Genomic DNA, 19,390 nt, shown 5'->3' on the forward strand with positions numbered 1-19,390 from the left:
AGCAAAAAATAAGCAAAAAATGATATTTAAATGAAAGTATTCAAAACTGAAACACAAAAGTAATAAAATAATAATATTACTCTATTATTATACGAAAATACGAAAAACATATATTATATTAATATAACGTTAAAAGTGGGTGACAAAAAAAACAAAAAAATTGTGAGACAAAGAACAGAATTAGTTAAAGCAGATAACTTTTAATTGCTTATAACTTAAAATTATTGTATTTAACAAAAGTATGTTTGGAAAATATTTCAAACTGAAATTCAATTCCCTTACCTTCGCTTATCAACCATAAAATATTTACAACTATAATATAGGGGTACCTATATAGTGGGTCCCAAAAGGGTGGCCAAAGTTCGTTGAAGTGAAGATACTTAGGCCACCCGAGTTGACCCTTTTCTTTAATTTTCCTGAACAGAACCGTCACCATGATGATAGGGCGGTGTATGAGGGTCAGCAGAGTAAAAACGTCTTGTGGTCGAAATATAAACTGCCACATTCAAAATCTATTTGACAGAACGAAGTCTGTTGGGTCCGCTAGTGCATATATATAAATTTACAGACGAATTAAAATTAGAAGAATTAGAAAAGCAGATAAGATGCTTTGAAAAGTACTAGAAATACTTTAATTTAAATTATTACATTTCAATTGAATTAATATAAAATAAATAGGTAATTATAAATAAATAAATCTCAACATTTTTCTATTCACGCTAAAACCAACTGTTCTCGTCAGTTACTTTTTATGCCTTACTTCTGGCAGCCCTTCATCACCCCAGCGATTTCCAATTCTTTAAAAAATCTGAGAAACCGTCAACGATGTGATGTGGATCATACCTCCGCATTTTATACGTCGTAGCTCGAAGAGCTTATAAAATGATAAACTTAACACTTCGCGCATACTACGAGCCTGACGACAGCGCATGGCGCATCGGATCACCAAGCTCTTCTCATAACTGCGACTACACGACCCACCGAGCCAGAAGGTTCAATAATTTGATCCAAAAGTGCACAGATATACGATGAAAACCCTTATAAACTAACAGATCGATGAGTAAACCCGAAAAGAAACTCATCCAGAAATTCCAGTAGTACTCAATCAATCCTCGGTTTCCTTGCTAAAGAGTCGTGTTTATTATATGATTTGGGTCATATCCTGAATACAGACATGCAATTGATAAAGAAACAATTTTTTTTTAAATAAAAAAAGAAAATTTGTTTTTTCTTGTCCAAAAAAAATATTTTTTTTTTTTTGCAAATTGCACATTTGTTATTCGATTTTTAAAGACTAGCTATACTGTCCATTTGCTTGAAATCGCCAATTGCTATCGAGGACTTTACGGTTATTACATTTCACTTCTTGAAAGAAGCCACCTTCGTAATTATTATTATGCCGTAGTATTCCGCAATGACCTTAAATTAGATAAGAATTTTATTGTAAACACAATAATTCTATTTTATTGTCCGTAACGTGTATAAGCATATCGGCTGGGGCATGCCACCAATAGCCAACTTCAGCTTAGAACGCTGCCTGCTTCCCCTTAACTTTTAGTGCTATTTCTGCATTGTGCGCGGCGCAAAGTGAATGAGTAAGTGCGCGGATTTAACGATTCGTTTCGTTTGGAGCAATAAATCGGTGCCGTTTGGGTGAAACAATGTATAGAAACGGTTGCTGGAGCGGCAACGGTGGTGGTGGTGGCGACGTCATTGCCATAGCTTTACTGTGGATTGGGCTTGCTGCACTCAACACTCCGACAACGGCTATAACGACAAATGCCAGCGCGGCAATAACAATATCAACAATAATACCAACAACAAAAGTGGCAACGCCAAATCCACAAATCCCATATACAGCAAATCGAAAAATAAATCCAAATACCGCGCAACTACGGCCAACAGCAGTAGCAGCAGCAACAGTTGCAAAGCCTTTGCTCGCGTCCACATCCACATTGACACGCACACCCACAACAGCTGAGGCAGCTTCAGTCTCAGCTTCATCCTTAATATCCATGCTGCCGCCATTGAGTCGCACCAACGCTGCAAATTACTTCACTTTAACTGGCAAATTTAATCCGTTTGGTAGGAAGCGTCGGGCAGCAGCTGTAAATGCAGCTGTTGCTGCCACAACGCTTGACAGTAATCCTAATACCAACAGCTGGGAGAGTAACAAAAATAAAAGTTCTTTTACCACACCGTTAAATGTTAGTCAACATGCCGGCGAGCTGTGCAATCGTCGCTGCGTGGCTGGCGACAGTCGCATTTGCTATTTCAAATTTGTGCTCGAGCATTACCAGGTCATGGGAGTGTATGTACGACCAGAACAATATACATGCATACATATATACATATGTATGTATATAGCATGAAAAACTAACCACTGTACTTATGCGGTCACCCATACACATACACCACAACATACACAAGCTCATAGATAAGCATTTTTGTATACAAAAAACATATAAGCGCAAAAATCCCTTCCCGTCAATGCCACAAATACGAGTACTAGTCAGTTCGGACTCAGGCAGCAACCAGTGTATGCACAATAAAATATTGATTGTTGCAAAAATATCTCGACAGTCCGTGTGCTGGCTTCCTGAAAGCTGTGTGCAACCTGCAACCAACAACTTCCTGCGTTCTGTGTATCCTGTGTCCTGTGGTCGTCAGCCGTCAAAGCACTTTGGCATTCTCGCATAAGCATATTAACGTGTTTTTGTTGTTTTTTGTTTGCATTTATTTTAAATTTTTCCCCTTTTTCACTTTCTTCCAATTCACATTTTCCCCGTTTTGATATTTTATTGCTTTTCCGTAACTGCTGCAATACTCCGCATCTCTCTTTCTTTCTCTCTACCGCTATGAGTTAAACGCTGACGGGGACTTGCCGTACACCGTCTGGCTTAAGAGTCATACACTGGCATTTGTCGCACCAATCGACTAACTGACCCGCGTTGTTGTTGTGGAATATTACGTTTGCTAAATACTGCTGTCGACTATTGGGTCATTCGTTGAACTACAGCGCTGCCTGGTTGCTGCACTGAGTTACTGCTACATTCCCACTTTGCGGACCATCACCACATTTGCTGCATTTTTTTATTCCCTAACATTTTCCCATTACTTCTCTCTTTGAACTACCTCCCCCACTACCACCTATCGGAGTTTCTTCTTTTATTCACCACCCAAACTTATTGTTCCCCTAATCATTTGCTTGCCCTATATTTTCTACCTTCTTGCGGCATCACATTTTCCACTCTTTAGCTACAACTTCTTCCCTATCATTACGCTGTTAGCTGCCTTTCCTTCATCATATACAGTGTCGCGCAAAATATATTTTACTAGTACTTATTATTGAAATTTTTATTTAAAAATATTATAAATAAAAATAAGACGACAAATTCTCAATGGTCAGTTTGGCAAAATATATTGGACTAGTTATTATTATTAATATATATTTAATAGAGCGGCCGCCCTAGTCGAATGGGTTGGTAGTACACGAAAGCTCGGGCACGAAACTCTAAACGAAAAAGTGTTTTCTAACAGCGATGGCTCCTTGGCAGGCAATGGCACATCTCCAAGTGTATTTCTGCCATGAAAAAGTTCCTCATAAAAAACATTTGCCATTTGGAGACGACTTAAATTTGTGAATCCCTCCATTTGTGTAAAAATATTAAGACGCACACCGCAAATAGGAGGAGAAGCTCGGCCTTACACCCAATGAAGTGTGTAAGCGCTTTAATACAATATTTTATAGCAGAACCATTACTTTAGATGAGGTATGCATCTCCATAGAAACATATCACCTGTTAGGTTGTTATGATTTCTTGAGGAATACCTAACTAGGCTTGTTCTGCAGTTTCAGTTAACTTATATTTGTTCAGAGAGGGGGTCACTGCCCAACTTTCTATTTATATTACTATTTCTACGGATTACTTACTGGCTTAAAGTAGGCCATTTGAGAACATTCATATTTTCAGTCGGTCCAATTTCCCATCCAATCCAATATCTTAAGAATTTTGAGGTGTGCTTTGGGTCATTATCATGTTACCCGTGAAAGTAGCATATTCCATTCTACATAGGGAAGCAATACACTTTCAAAGATATTATTGAACATAAATCGGTCCATTACGCAATTAATTTGGCACATGGATTCAATGTCTCTCTCTCTCTCTTTGCCTTATCCCTATTTGGGGTTGGCCCTTCTTATGCTCATGTGCCAAGTTAACTTTGTGTGTAACATCTTCGTTTATGTTTCCATTTTCTCTCAGTATCGATCCTAGGTAATTAAAGCTTGTTGTTACTAATAGGACTATGAATAAGTTCGTGCGGTTTTTTTCGAAATTTGAAACTTTATTGACGTAAAATGGTTACAAATTTAATATTCAAAATATTGTCCATCGCTTACTACTACTTTTTCCCATCTTTCTGGCAATTCACGGATTCCCTTTGTGAAAAATTCGGTCGGTTTTGCCGCAATCCACGAATCGATCCATTTTTTGACTTCATCGTAATTACGGAAGTGCTGGTCAGCCAGGCCATGTTGCATCGATCGGAAGAGATAGTAATCGGATGGCGCAAGGTCTGGACTATACGGCGGGTGGGGTAGGACATCCCATTTGAGCGTTTCTAAGTATGTTTTGACCACTTGTGTAACATGTGGCCGAGCATTGTCATGTTGCAAAATAACTTTGTCGTGTCTATCGGCGTATTGCGGCCGTTTTTCTCGCAGTGCTCGGCTCAAACGCATCAATTGTCGTCAGTAGCTCATAATACACAACACCCAGCTGGTCCCACCAGATACACAGCATAACCTTCAGGCCATGAATATTCTGCGCCGACGTCGATGTTGAAGCATGGCCAGGGTATCCATACGTTGCCCGACGTTTTGGATTGTCGTAATGGACCCACTTTTCATCGCCAGTCACAATTCGATGCAAAAAACCCTTTCTTTTGTGCCGTTGAAGCAGTTGTTCGCATGCCATAAAACGGCGTTCAACGTCTCTTGGCTTCAATTCATACGGCACCCAATGGCCTACCTTTCGGATCATTCCCATGGCTTTTAAACGTTTGGAAATGGTTGATTGATCAACTCCCAAAGTTTTTGCAACCTCTTCTTGCGTTTGAGCCGGATCTTGATCGAGCAATTCCTCCAATTCGGTATCCATGAACTTTGGCGGCGCACCCTCGCGTTCTTCGTCTTCCAAGCCAAAATCACCACTTTTAAAGCGTGCAAACCACTTCTGGCACGTTCGCTCAGATAGAGCATGCTCACCATAAACTTCCACCAAGATACGATGACTTTCGGCTGCTTTTTTCTTCATATTAAAATAATGAAGAAGAATTCCCCGCAAAAACACATTATTTGGCACGAAATTCGACATTTTCAAGTGTGGTAAAAATATTGTTGTTTACGCTTCAAATAAAAAACTTATACTGACGTTTGTGCCTTACGACAGTAGCTCTCCAATGAATGTTTGGAAATGTGGATCGATGGAATAATAATCAAGTTACGCCATCTGTTGTAAAACCGCACGAACTTATAAATAGACCTATTATTATTGGCTTTCCATTAGTATAGGGTGCCTCCCGTTGGTCTACTTCCTCTTTGCCCAACGGTAGGTAAAGGTATTCGGTTTTCTTCAAATTTATGCGCATTCCGTGTCTCAATAATGAAGACTATATCGTCGGCGAGAAGAGGCTATTCCATAGCGGTTTGTCTTGAACTTTAACTGTCATATGATCCATAACAATGTTAAACATCAACGGGCTGAGTGCTGAACTTTGGTCCACGCCGACCATCAATGGGATCTTTTGCGTTAGTCCGCCCGGCGTAAATACTTGCGTGGTGTATGTTTTGAATCAGATTGATGTATTGCTCTGGTATTCCTTTGGCTCTTAAGGACAGCCATCTAATCGCCTACTTATCCTATCGAAGGCAAAACCCATGTGCAGATTTTTCCTCTTAATGCGGTATTTCTCCCTTAGTACTCGAATTACTTGTTGTTGACTGTCCAGCTACCAATCCGCATTGGCTTGGTGTTATATCTGGCATGTTTTCAAAGTGATATTTTAAAACTCCTTCCCATATCTTAAGGGTATGCGATGTAAGTTTAACCCTTCATAGTTTTCACATTTTTATACATCTCCTTTGCCTTTATATAGATATTTGATTAAGTTTGGTAAACAGATCAAATGGCCAATTTACTCCTTCTGTACAACATTGCTGCTAGACTTCGGCCGGTATCGGGACGGGTCCACAGCTTTTGTTGTTCCTCATTTTGTTAATAGCGAGCGTTATTTGCACTTCTTCAATTTTCTCTATTAGCCCTAAGACTGATCTACCTAATTCAAAAGATTTATGGTCATTGTTCTCGTTCAACAGTTTATTGTAGTATTCTGCCCAATGGACTTCAATTCTTGCTTCAGTCGTCACTGTTTTACCATTTTTGTTCTTGATGTGAGCAGGATTCAATGTCATAACCAGTAAATTATCCCCACATCATTAAACTCCTACGCTTTGCTAACAGCACCTTGACAATATGGTGGATCTAAGCCCTTATTTCGCGGTTGTCGAACTTTTCTCATTCCGTCTAAAAATTTCAAAATAAATTTGGATTCACACGAAAAGAGTACAGTTGTCTTGCGTACCACTAACAAATTGATTTTTTCATGAAGTGAATAATTTTTTAGCTGCGCTATAACTTCTTCCATTCCGTTGCTTACTTTTATGTTTAGCGCCTTAACTATGCTTGGTGGCGCTTTAGCTGGGTACTGCTTTTGTTCTATGAGTATCCGAAAGTCTTCTTGTCGTGTTGTAGCTTTAGACCACGGTGGAGAGAGTTCAAGAGATATTGTGTTAACCGACTCTCAGCCTCACCTCTCATTTCACGGAATCAGCTGATTTGGGAACGTAACACGGGATGTGATAGCGGTTTGTTTACGACAAAACTGAGATTCTGCTGGTGATATAAGAAAAAATCACCGCTATAACAACCCATTGCTCATACTCGTATTACTTCGTTGCCGTTTGACCAACGACTGATTGGACGAGTGCGTGAAATGAGCGGACAGAATTCTCCTGCTGAATCCCCTATGACGTGACAGCCGAAGTTACTCTCACAGTTTTCCTTCGGATGTCAAACCTTCGTAATCTATCATCTTTGGCCATCTGTAATCATCGCCTAACGTCCTCCATTTTAATGAGATTCCACAGCTCCATATTAAAAGAATTAAATGCATCAAAACTTTTGCACTCAATTGAGCTTCATCAAAAGATATCTAACTTAAAGCTTACTTAAACTACGCATTACATGTACATTTGTATAGAAATAACGGTATTTCCGTCACTTACCGTGATAAATTGTGACGAGTCCAATATGTTTCGTCGCGCATTTTTTTGCATTTCTGTTGGTTTTTTTTTAATTTGTTAAAAACTATTTAATAATAATTCAAATCGTATGCGATTATGGAGAAAAATTATTGAACTTGGTCCTAGGATCCCTAATTTGTTTGATATTATTTGCTAATTATTGAAAGTTATATCGTAATAAGTTTATAGTAATACATAGTTTAATATATTTTGTCCGGCACTGTGTATGCCAGTCACCCTTTACCCTACTTAACATCTAACTATCTCCCGTTCTCTTACCCACAATCCACAGTGCTTGTGGCCGCTGCTCGCTTGGCATTACCGCCGATTGCTTTGCACCGCAATGCATCTTGGCAGATGGCTATGAGAAGGGTGTTATGAGCATTAACCGTCAGCTACCTGGACCTGCTATTCAGGTGTGTCGGGATGATTTGATTGTAGTAGATGTGGTCAACCAAGCGCTTGGCACTGCCGCAGCTATTCATTGGCATGGTCAGCATATGGTTGCAACCCCTTGGTCGGATGGTGTACCCTTTGTCACTCAATGTCCAATACACTTTGCCAATTCGTTCCGTTACTACTTTTGGGCCACCGAAGTGGGTACGCATTTATACCATTCGCATTCAGGTGAGTTTTGTGGCGCGGAAATGTCAAATGATTACAGCTGTATGTGTAGATATGTATGTATGTATAAGTATGGACTCACTCTTTAATTGAGTTACGAAGCAAGTAATGACATGCGACAAGTGATTGCATCAAAGTGCTGAGGGTATATATTACAAATCAGATTTTTATAGAGGTTTATTTTTCGATTTAGTCTACGACCCTTCCAACGAAAGTGATTTTGGCAGGTGGCTACTGATTTGTGATCTATGTATTTACAATAATATGGCATTAAATTGAGCCAAATAGTTTCGAAAATCGTAATTCAGTTCGAAAAACTTCGCTTACGTCGCTGCGCTCATCTTATGGCGGACATTCGATCCATTCGAACTATTGTACTTAGTAAAATAACCAGGGACTCTCGTTGATAATGTGCAACCGCAGAGATATCATACGTCCGGGGAATGTATCAAACAAAGGTTGATTATCTTCTCTATCAAACAATTATTTTTCAGCGATAACCAAACTTGCTGGACAAAATTAGTAAGCCATCAATGATATGCCAATAAAAATTTTACTGAACGCCTATTTGGTATCAATTATGGGCAGTTGGAATCGTTGGCCCATTTTTTGTTCAGGAGTTATAAAGTTCTGGTTAGACTATGTTTATATATGCTGGTTTTTTTTATTTTTAAAATTTAATTTGATTTTGGTTTTCACACACACTCAATTAAGCTTACCCAATTAGCATTTTACACCTGAAAACATTTTTATTTAATTTGTAAAATTGGAATTTGTTTTTAGCTTTCCACTTTGCTTGTAGAATTGAAAAATAAATTTAGCCTTAAAATAAAGTTTGCAATTTCTCTTGCGCTTCCCCAACTTAGAGAGGGCAGCACCATCTCAGAGTAAATACACAAATTTTTCTGTTCTTCCGAGAACTGTACCATTATTATTATTATTATTAGGCTACTGCGTACTGCAACGAAAATCGATGCAAAGCCTATATTTTAAGGCTTTTTAAAAATTTTCGCACGTTCTAGTGTGTATTGTTTCATAATTTATATGAATCCATGGCAATACCAAGGTGGTGTAGCCTTTTTCTTCCTCGTGCACGACATTCACAATGAATGTGTACTGAATTTTTAGTGTCCATATCACAAAAGCGACAGATGATGGTTAAAGTATTTTCTAATAGCTGTCGCCCCTAGGCAGGCAATGGCAAACCTCCGAGTGTATTTCTGCCATGAAAAAGCTCCTCATACAAAATATTTGCCGTTCGGAGTCGGCTTGAAAATGTAGATCCCTCCATTTGTGGAACAACATCAAGACGCATACCACAAATAGGAGGAGGAGCTCGGCCAAACGCCCAAAAAGGGTGTACACGCCAATTATAAACATATACATATTATATATAAATAAAAACCGGACCTATCAAAGTTTTATAAATATTGATTTTCTGCATTTGTGATGAAACCTTTGATCTGAGCAATTTTATTTTTGTATAGTACGTCTTATTAGCAGATTTAATTCTTTCATGTATTGCAATTGATGTGTCTCGCTAATAGAACGAACCCTGAGTATTTGAATTCATTTACACTTTCAAAAACAAAATCATCTATAGCTAGATTACTTGGCATTACGTGTAGATTGTAGTTATTACGGCCTGAGCGAAGCATAAACCATATTTTTTTTGGCGTGGACATTGATGGTCTCAGAGAGCGTGATTTCTCGGGTTACAGTGGCCTGTGAAGTAACCAGTTAAAAGTCTTAAGACTACTCTCCTAAGCGAAAGTAATCAGAAACGCCTCTGTCTAGAGTTACAATTTGTTTCGGTTGTCGCTGACTCACTTTCTGATAAATCCATTAATATGGCCCTTTGTAAAGGCACAGAAAGACTAAGTACAAATTAGGAGCATGTTTTCCCTTTTTTTAGCTAAATGATCAGCCATTTCTTTTCGCTCACAAGCCTCATGTTCAGGAGCCCAACTTATAAATACTGTGTTAAGATTCCCTAACGCGTTAAGAAGGTTCAGGCAGTCATATACCACTTTTGAGGTGATAAGTTGATAGAAGGGCCTTTAAAGCCGTCTGACGATCTGAAAGTACGTAAATGTGGGTTTCACTCATTTTCCTATGAGAGCATTTACCCACACATATTTCGATGGCAGGTGTTTCTGCTTGGAAGATTGTTCGTAAAAACCCCATTGGCATCGATTTTTGAATTTAGGCCCATTACTTTCTGCCCGTGTTCTACCACCATCAGTAAACCATATCTAGGAGCCAGGTTTGAAGGTTATAGAATTATTTCGCCAGGCCGTCCGTTCATTAATAAGAACTTGAAAGTTCCTGAACATAATCGATTTGGATGATAATGTATCAAGCCTTTAAAGAATAGGAGTATGTCAAAAGTCCTCTAAGATCTTTAAATGTCCTTCCATATCCCCACTTCTTAGATCGGAGATGTCTTTTAATCTTAAAGCGCCCAAACGAGCTTATTTTTCAATTAAAATAGGAAGCGGTGGTATGCATAAAAGCACACCTAATACGTCAGTTGGGCATGTTTTCGTTGTCTTGTTATACTGGCACAAACGATGATTCGTTGCTTTGCTTTATGCTACCATGACAGGAAATCGGAAGTGACTATGGGTGAAACAACTGGGGTGAATGTTCAGTAAGTCATTTTAGAGCACTGAGTTCCATCTTTTTTCAGAAAGCCTTGTACAGGCAAAGAATGGCCTTGTGGCTTTTGCAAAACTTTCTCACGATGAGAGTTCCAAATGAGTGTTTTATCAAGATTGATGTTCTCTTGGGGAGAGTTGAACAGTTGATTCATTTAGAACAGGTCATTTTAGGTTCATGTTCATTTTCCTAATGGCACTAATAACACTACGTCAGTTTTCTATGGGAGAAAGCTTTTTGTCGGTGCAACATTCGTTTATTATATTGGGTATGGGAATAAGTTTCCGCTCTCGTAAAAGAGGTGTCTTTGCTGATACTTTTTTTGTGTTCGCTCTAGTAATATACTGGTAATTTGAAGGTTTATACGTGAGGTCTCGACCGCAGTAGTTGACATTCGTTTGAAGCGTAAAGATCCTTTTATATCTGACGTCAAAAAAGTCTAAGGTCGTCCCGACAAAATAGCATTTGCGAGAATTCATGCATCATTATTACCTTTTAAAGAAAAGTGCAGTTGAAACGTGTCGTATATTGATCAGTATTTACGGTAATCACGCTCCATCAAATGCAACTAGTAAAGAGTGGTTTCGACGCTTCTAAAGTGGCGATTTCGACGTGAGTGATAAAGATCGCGAAGTAGCAGCGAAAAAATTCGAAGATTCTCAACTACAACAATTATTGGATAAAGAGTAGGAAGTTGACAGATCAACCGTCGGTAAACGTCATGAAGGAGAGGGATATCGAGAGACGTTTGGTGAAGTATGAGATGCTTCTTGAATGACAGAAAATAAGAGGTTTTCTGCATCGCAACGTCCCTGGCGCTGAAAAAGAGATCTATTGTGATAACCCTAAGCGTCGAAAATGTTGGAGCCTGCCTGGTGAACCAAGTCCATCGACAGCGAGTCCATTCATGCTTCAGAGATTATGTTGGGCATCTGGTGGGATCAGAAGGGTGTCATCTATTATAAACTTCTTTAACCAGCTGAAACCATCGCTGGCGATCATTACCGACTGCAGCTAATGCGTTTGAATTGAGCTCTCAAAGAAAAGCGGGCGGAATGGGATGGTAGACATGACAAACTGATTTTCCTGCATGACAACGCCAGGGCAGACGTTGTTAAATTGGTCCAGAAATATTTAGAGGAACAGAATTAAGAAGTCTTGGCCCACCCCCCGTATTCCCCAGACATTACAACTTCGGAGTACAGGGTTCCGATCAATGCAGTCAGCTATTCAAATAATGAATCTAATCAAAAAAACTCGAATTTTTCATCAGAAAAAATCGTATGCTGCCTGAAAGATGGAGTAAAGTTGTAGCTTCCAATTACACAGAAGAAAGGATGGAAACTTATTCCCATACCCAATACTAAGCGCTTGTTGCATGCGGTTAGAGATGGTTACCTCATGCCAGCCTGCTAGGTATACTAGCAGGTCATCAGCATAACCCTTCGTGTGAAAACTTAAATTGTTCAGTTTGTAGAGAAGTTATCTACAGAATAGAAGAAGTGCTCCTCCTTGCAGACAACGTCTTGTGGTCTTAATAGAGTTTATTGTTCCTCCTAGCTCTGCACTGAATTAGAATTCTAGAATTCAACAATATATAGCCACAAATCAAGGAGAGTCACTTCTTGACTATACGTCACACATTTTTCACTAAACCCATATTTTTATAAAGCGGCAGGCTAATCACCTACTCTCTCAGAAATCAAATAGATTAACGAAACCAACCCAAAACAAGTCTTGTCGAGGACCTATGTTCGCGAGAGGAGTGAACAAGGAAAAAAAAACATATTTTTATAAACTAATTTTTTTTTTGTTTTCATGATATTTCGTTTACTAATTGAACTGCCTTTGCTCTTTTTATTGAACAGACTTCAAAGAGCTGCATGAAGAATGTGACCAATTTTTTTGAATTCCATTCAGGTTAATCCAACTTAAATTTCTGTGGCTTGTCTTTCTTGTCCACCGTCGGGATATTTTTCCGATCATTTGGATACTATGTATTTGTCTTTCTTGCAATGTAAAATTCGAAGCAGTTCTTGGTCATCCGTCTGGAACAAAACGTGCAAAAATCTTGCTCAAACTCAAATGCCCGGTGAAAACTTTTTTTCATAGCAGATCTTGGATGGCATGAGCGATCGTCATGTTTTGATTCATTAGGCCCAAGTTCTATGAACGGAATATCAGGAAATTTTTACACAACATTCATGAGATGTTCATCCAAAAGATCATGTCATGAGTCGCTGTTATATGAATAAATATATCCTAACATATATTTCTGGATTCTATTAAGCTCTTACAAAGAACAGTTATGTTAACAATTTAAAATACCCCAATGCGCTAGCAGTGCACTGCGTATAAAACAGAGAACTACAACTTAAATCATAGTATTTATTCATCACATTTAGGTCATCACAAGGTTAACGGCCAGTATGGCGCGCTTATCGTGCGGGACGATCCGACGCTTATGCTCAACAGCAACACCTACGATTTCGATTTACCCGAACACTATATACTCATGTCCGATTGGATGCATACATATGCCGAGCAATATTTTCCTGGTGAGCCCAGTGCGGCAGGAATATTTCCAGATGCGGTGCTAATCAATGGGCGTGGTATTTATTATACAAAAGATGGCGTGCGAGCACCGACCATAGTGCCTCCAATGAGCTATTATGTCATACCTGGGAAGCGCTATCGTTTTCGTTTAATTAACTCGATTAGTCATTCGTGTCCTTTTCAGTTACAAGTAAGTATACCGTTTCAGTTTTAATAGAATTAAAATTTACTCATTAAACACGATGATTTAGACAAAATCTGCCTTGGAAACGAATGTCTATCGGCATGAAAATAAATGCGTTATAAATCATTCGCTCTGGTTCCGTTAAATCAGATTTTGGTGTAGTATGGGAATTGACTTGAATAAAATAGAATTAATGCTACTTACGGTCTTGACTAAGGCTCCGAGATTTGAGATAAATAGAATAAAGAATTGACGCGTACACTTCTGTTATACTCCTCCTCCTATTTGTGGCGCGCGCCTTAGTGCTATTCTAAAAATGAAGGGACCTTCAGATTCAAGCCGACTCCAAACGGCAAATGGTTTTTTATGAGGAGCTTTTTTTGATGAGAGAAAAACACTCGGAGGCTTGCCATTTCCTGCCAAGGGTGACGGCTATTAAAAAAAACTTTTTCATTTTGCGGTTTCGTGGACGGATATTCGAACCTACGCACTCCCGAATGGTAGTCATGCACCAACCCTTTCGGCTATGCTGGCCACCAAAGTTGACTTACCGAAGCTTGTGATGCTCGAAAAAGGTGAACACAACGTGCATCGACTTTGATTACTGTGCAGGCGTCCTTTCTAGGAAGCGAAATAGTTCTATAGATGGGCACAGCTGCAGTGGGATCAACTCTATGTTATACTTTCTTAGTGAATCAAGTTCAGAGAATGACAAGCTGTGCATGCAATTAAAATTTTCCTTATAGATGCCTCAATTTTCTAACAGATTTTTTTCCAATTTATTTTCGTGCGCAAAAACACCATATGAACCCTAGGACTTTGCAGAGTGCGCTTGTAGAAAAAAGTGATGATGAAGAATAGTAAAATTTCATTTCCTGGCTGCGATCGGATAAACCAAAGATAATATACAGTTTAAATGGACACCCACGAACCCCTTTGGAGGTTCTGAGTGCGAAAGACATGGCTAAAAGTTGATATGTAGAACTCTGTCTGAGAGTTTCTTTGATTTACTGGGGGTGCAAGAACACCTATTCATCTGTCTGATTTTGCCGTCTAAGAACATTCCCCTAAAGCGTTTTCACCTAGATGACGTACAGTAAATATCCTGAAATACAGCCAAACTCATGAAACATATGAAACCCTTTGCCGTTCAAAATGTGTATGAGGATATTGACTCCTCAGCCAAAAATCTGGGTGTAGCTTACAGTCCATGTTGTATGAAATGAGAATATAAAAATGAATAGGAGACAATTGTGGGCCAATTGTGCAGATGTACAGCTCAGGTGAAGGAACGAGTGAACCAGTATGAGGTTGTTCGGCTAGAGAATGCTCTACAGAATTGGTCCACCCACAGCATCGAAAATAATCACAACCTTATCAAATGCATGCTATCCAACAGGTTAACCAGGGTTAGGTTAGGTTAGATCAAAATAGTTGCCCAAAGAGTGAGCACACTTGGACGAAGAAATCAAATTCATCCACTGTGATATCTAGGAAGTAAGATTGTGAAGGAAGTAAGTAGGAGGAAGACCGATAGGATAAAACGAAAAAGAGAGAGAGAGTTTCCAACAAAGAGCTGGTATCAAATTTTGTTTTAAAATCGGTAAAACGTTTACCGAAACCTTTGAATTGATGAAAAAAGTTTATGGCGTTCATGGTGTTTCCAACATGAACCTGAAACTAAGCGTCAAAGTGCCGAACGGAAGGCCCCAGACGGCCACCACCCAAAAAATCGCGTTTGGAGAAGTCAAAAATCAAGTCAATGCTCATTTGTTTTTACGATTCCAAGGGAATTGTCTACAAGGAGTTCGTGCCAATGGGCCAAACCGTCAATGCAATTTTTATCGTGGCGTTTTGAAGCGTTTGTTGCATCGCATTCGTCGAATTCGCCCTGAGCATCGTGGCGCTTATTGCATGATTATGCACCATCTCATCGATCCACTCTTGAGGCTGATTTTCTGACTAGAAATCGCATTTTAACCGTCAATGACTCACCGTATTCGCCTGAAATGGCTCCCTGTGACTTCTACCTATTCGAAAAATTGCATTTGGCCATGAAAGAAAAACGTTTTGCGTCCGTAGTGGCCATCTTAAAGGCTTGTACCGACATTCTGAAGGGCATTCCGGGCAATGACCTGAAACACTCTTTCGAAAAGCTTTAAGGTCCCGCAAAACAGTGTATCGAGGCCAGGGGGGACTATTTTGAATAAATAAACTCGAAACTCAGAACAAAGCTCCTGTCGTTTCTATTTTAGCGCAGTCTTGTTTATTTTGGACTTCACCTTGTCCTATCATTTTAAGTTCTTATTTTATTTGACTTTGTACAGATCTTTTTACTAAACCAAATTTTTTCCAACTCATCTTCCAGATCGAGCGTCACAATATAAGCATCATTGGGTCTGATTCTTATGACTTAAAGTCACGTGATTTCAATACGCTAATTTCCAATGCAGGTGAACGTTATGATTTTGTCTTGACCGCTAATAATACGGCTGGAGACTACTGGATTCGTGCACGTGGCATGGGCGTGTGCGCTATTTTACCCACCGAGTCTTTTGCCTTGATACGCTATGTAAGTAATGATGCCACAGGGGAGTCTGATGATGAACGTCCTCTGCCAACAATGCCGCTATATAATGAGACTTTCATTCCGGGTGTGGTAAGTTATCATTTAGTGGATTTAAATAATATTGGCTGACAGCCAAAGTCCTTTGCTACGCCTTTTGCTTTTGAAGGCGGCTGGTTATTAATCGGCATTTTCTGGATAATAATTATGATTAACTAAAGTTTTAAGAACATTTACCAATTCGAGATTTGCCTACAATGATTTCCGTATCTATGTACACATTTTAGGCCCATCGGACGAAGACTGAAATCTTGTGAATTAAACAGTGACTGCCGCAAAATTTTAGTTCTTTATGGCAGAAATGCTAGTGCTCAGAGTTTAGTATGTGAGCCAATTTTAAGATGTCCCGCTAGCCAAGTTTTTCTTATTTAATTTCATACAATCGTTAAATCGGTTTAGATTAAAGTTGCCTATCATTGATTTTGATTGCGCTAAATCCGGTAGAGATTCCAACTATAATTTACTTTGACTGTCATCTACTTATTGAATATGAGAGAATAAATCACCCTTTCCTAGGCCACAAAAGAGTTTTGGGTCCATAAATGTAGAGGCCATCCCTTCCTGCCTATTATTTCATTCCCGGTAATTCCTATGCACCCTAGAACCCGTAGGATATGTACCTGTTAAATTTGGCCTAAAGTATTCAGCTCATCGAGACATTCCGGTACCAGTTTTAACCGGGAAAGAGTTGAGTGCCTTGATTGCTGGCTGGCCAAAGCTAATTTCCGCTTGCGAAAGCCCTTGCCAAATATGGTATATTTTTGGAATATAAATTTTATCCTGCTTTTAATAAAATCAGAATCATGGCAGGTTTTAAGGAATTTTTTGAGGAACCTAAATAAATCTCTGAAAATATCATATTCCTTTACAGTTTTCTACTACTGTTTTCTTTTTTGTTCCACTTTGTATATTATTTTCTGGTATCGCCCAATGAGACAAAATAAGCGACAAAATATATATTTTTGATCTATATATAAATGTATACATAAATATTTTTTTTGTGAGAAATAAAAAGTCACCTTATTTCTTAAGCAAGCCTCGTCTTCAGTTTCCTGATTCTATTATATTAGATCAAAAATATTTCTAGAGAAACTTCAGAAAAAGCGTTAGCACAAGTGTATTATTTCGGGTATGAATTAGTGTGAAGTGGACAATATAGAAGTTGGAATAAAATAAGTGAATAAGCAAATATTTTTCGAGAAAAATAAAAAAGTCACCCTCCGCTCTGAACACACCTCCTACTTAATTTCGATCTCCCAATTATATGTATACTTATCATAACAGAACCCTCAATTTTTTTCCTAAGCTACTCGATTGTACAATTACTTGAGCGGCAACTGAGCTGCAACTCCGATGCTTCTTTATCATAATACATTCTGAAAGATCGGTGAGCGTGAAACTAAGCATAATGAAATGGCAAACTCCATTAAATGCTTTCACAGTTCAATGACTTAAGTATTTCTGACAGCTACTGAGTCTTTATTGGCAATAGTATCAAAGCTATTTGCCCCCCTTTATGTCAGCATCAATCCGTTTCGCTTAAATTTATTCAATTTTAATTTTATATATTTCTTTTTAATTCAAATGAATAAATATTTTGATAATTACTATGCCGGCTTCAAAGCTCAGCAATGGCCCTTTCTCCGAAATGGCAAGAATTGGTTTTAAATTTAAAGTTTCTCCCTAACGGCTGAGCGTATGAGCAGGGTCCCCTCCCACATTAGCCACATTTTTCGTGCGTTCGAAATCAAATTTTATTTCAAGTTCAACGAATCGCATGTAACAGCTCGCCGTAGTATTTCTTCACGTAAAAATATTCAACGTTTATATGATGTCACAAGTGAACATTCGTTCACAGATACGAAGGTTTCGACAACAAGCGCGCGAACAGCCAAACATCGAGAACAAACAAAAATATTGAACTCGTCGCTGCAAGTTTGCATGAGAATCTGCTTCAAACCTTGCGCTGTAGAACGACTGCCCGGGGACTTCTAAAAACTATTTTGCGTGAAAGATGGAGGAAGGATCTTGACTTCAACTTAACAAAATTCAAATCGTGTTAGGGTTCGAGCTTAATGATTTAATTTGTTTTCTTTTTTTCCCTTGTTCACTCCAGTTGGGAGCATAGGGCTCAGACAAAACTCTTCCAACTTACACGGTTGTAGGCTGTTATTTTTGCGACATCCCATGTGATGTCATTCTGCAAGTATTTTTTGACCGACCGCGACCTCTGTTCCCTCGCGAGTTTCAATCCAGTGAAATTCTTGTGATGTTGTTGTTGTAGCAGCATAAACATTCCCGTGCATATACGAGGAAAGCTGCTGAAGTGACATGACTTGGCCGGATATAAATCCGGGTCGTTCCGGTTACGTAGAACCGACTGTCGTGGGAACGTCACGATTCTTGTGATGTTATCTGGTGGTTTTATAAGCGTGTGACGTATTCATTGCCACTTTCTACATTTGCCATAAGATGGGTTCCTCATTTGTTAATTTCCACAGCGCATCATTGTTGACGAAAGATTCTAACCTCTGCATGATGGTATTAGAGACCAGCCATGTTTCACTTCCGTACAACAATGCTGACTGCATCTTAGAACTGAATATTCGCAGTTTAGAGCGCCTGGAAATTTTGCGAACTCGCCCATACCGGAGGCATTCGCTCGAACGCCGCTCTTGCTTTGTTTAGCCAACAGTGGGCATCATCATCTGCTGCGTCGGCTGCTGTGATAGCCCAGCCAAGGTTGCAAAAGCGTTCGACTAATTCCCCCGGGCGGCCGCCAACCATTACAGGTCTTTATTTTGGTTGACTATCACAGCTTTGGTATTGGCGATGTTGGCCTCCAGTCCGATAGTGCGTACCAGCGTCACTTGCGTGTCCGCCTTTGCTTGCATGCCAGTGAGTTTGTGAGAGAGGAGGCAGATGTCATTGGCGAAATGATTACAACTTGGGTAGAAATTTCTGCGATACAATATTGATGCGATTTCGTACGTACGTAAACACTAACTTTTGGTATGATGAGACCCATTTACATTTTTCTTATTTACAAGTAAAATTCTCGTTAATGGTCACCGAAAGGACAGAACCTACCATTAAAACATCAGCATCCACTTCACAATCTCAAAGTCACGTTTGGTTTGCATTGTAGGCTGCAGAAAAATTGAAAATCGTCGAGGGCAAAGATTTCCTCTAGATGATGTATATTTTTTTTCTTTCTTCAGTACACACACACGTTTCCATCAAGCCGATGCCACGCCACATATGGCCAGAGATACCATGTTGATACTGCGTGATTTTTTCCCTAATAAACTGATAAGCCGTTTCGGGTACATATCCAGGTTGCCCGATCTTACCCCTATGGACCTTTTACTGT

At 39.2% G+C, this 19,390-nt stretch overlaps 1 protein-coding gene across 1 annotated transcript in view; it reads left to right on the plus strand.

Moving 5' to 3' along the window:
• The first annotated feature begins 1,661 nt into the window (after positions 1-1,661).
• The window catches only part of LOC128860323 (uncharacterized), a 32,626-nt gene continuing 14,897 nt past the window's right edge, over positions 1,662-19,390 (plus strand). The window contains exons 1-4 of the mRNA XM_054097820.1: positions 1,662-2,311; positions 7,659-7,993; positions 13,057-13,397; positions 15,760-16,050. Of these exons, the coding sequence (XP_053953795.1) occupies positions 1,662-2,311; positions 7,659-7,993; positions 13,057-13,397; positions 15,760-16,050 (1,617 nt within the window). The remainder of the gene's footprint in view (positions 2,312-7,658; positions 7,994-13,056; positions 13,398-15,759; positions 16,051-19,390) is intronic.

Source organism: Anastrepha ludens, chromosome 2 (genome assembly GCF_028408465.1).
Source record: "Anastrepha ludens isolate Willacy chromosome 2, idAnaLude1.1, whole genome shotgun sequence".
In the NCBI taxonomy this organism is placed as follows: Eukaryota; Metazoa; Arthropoda; class Insecta; order Diptera; family Tephritidae; genus Anastrepha; species Anastrepha ludens.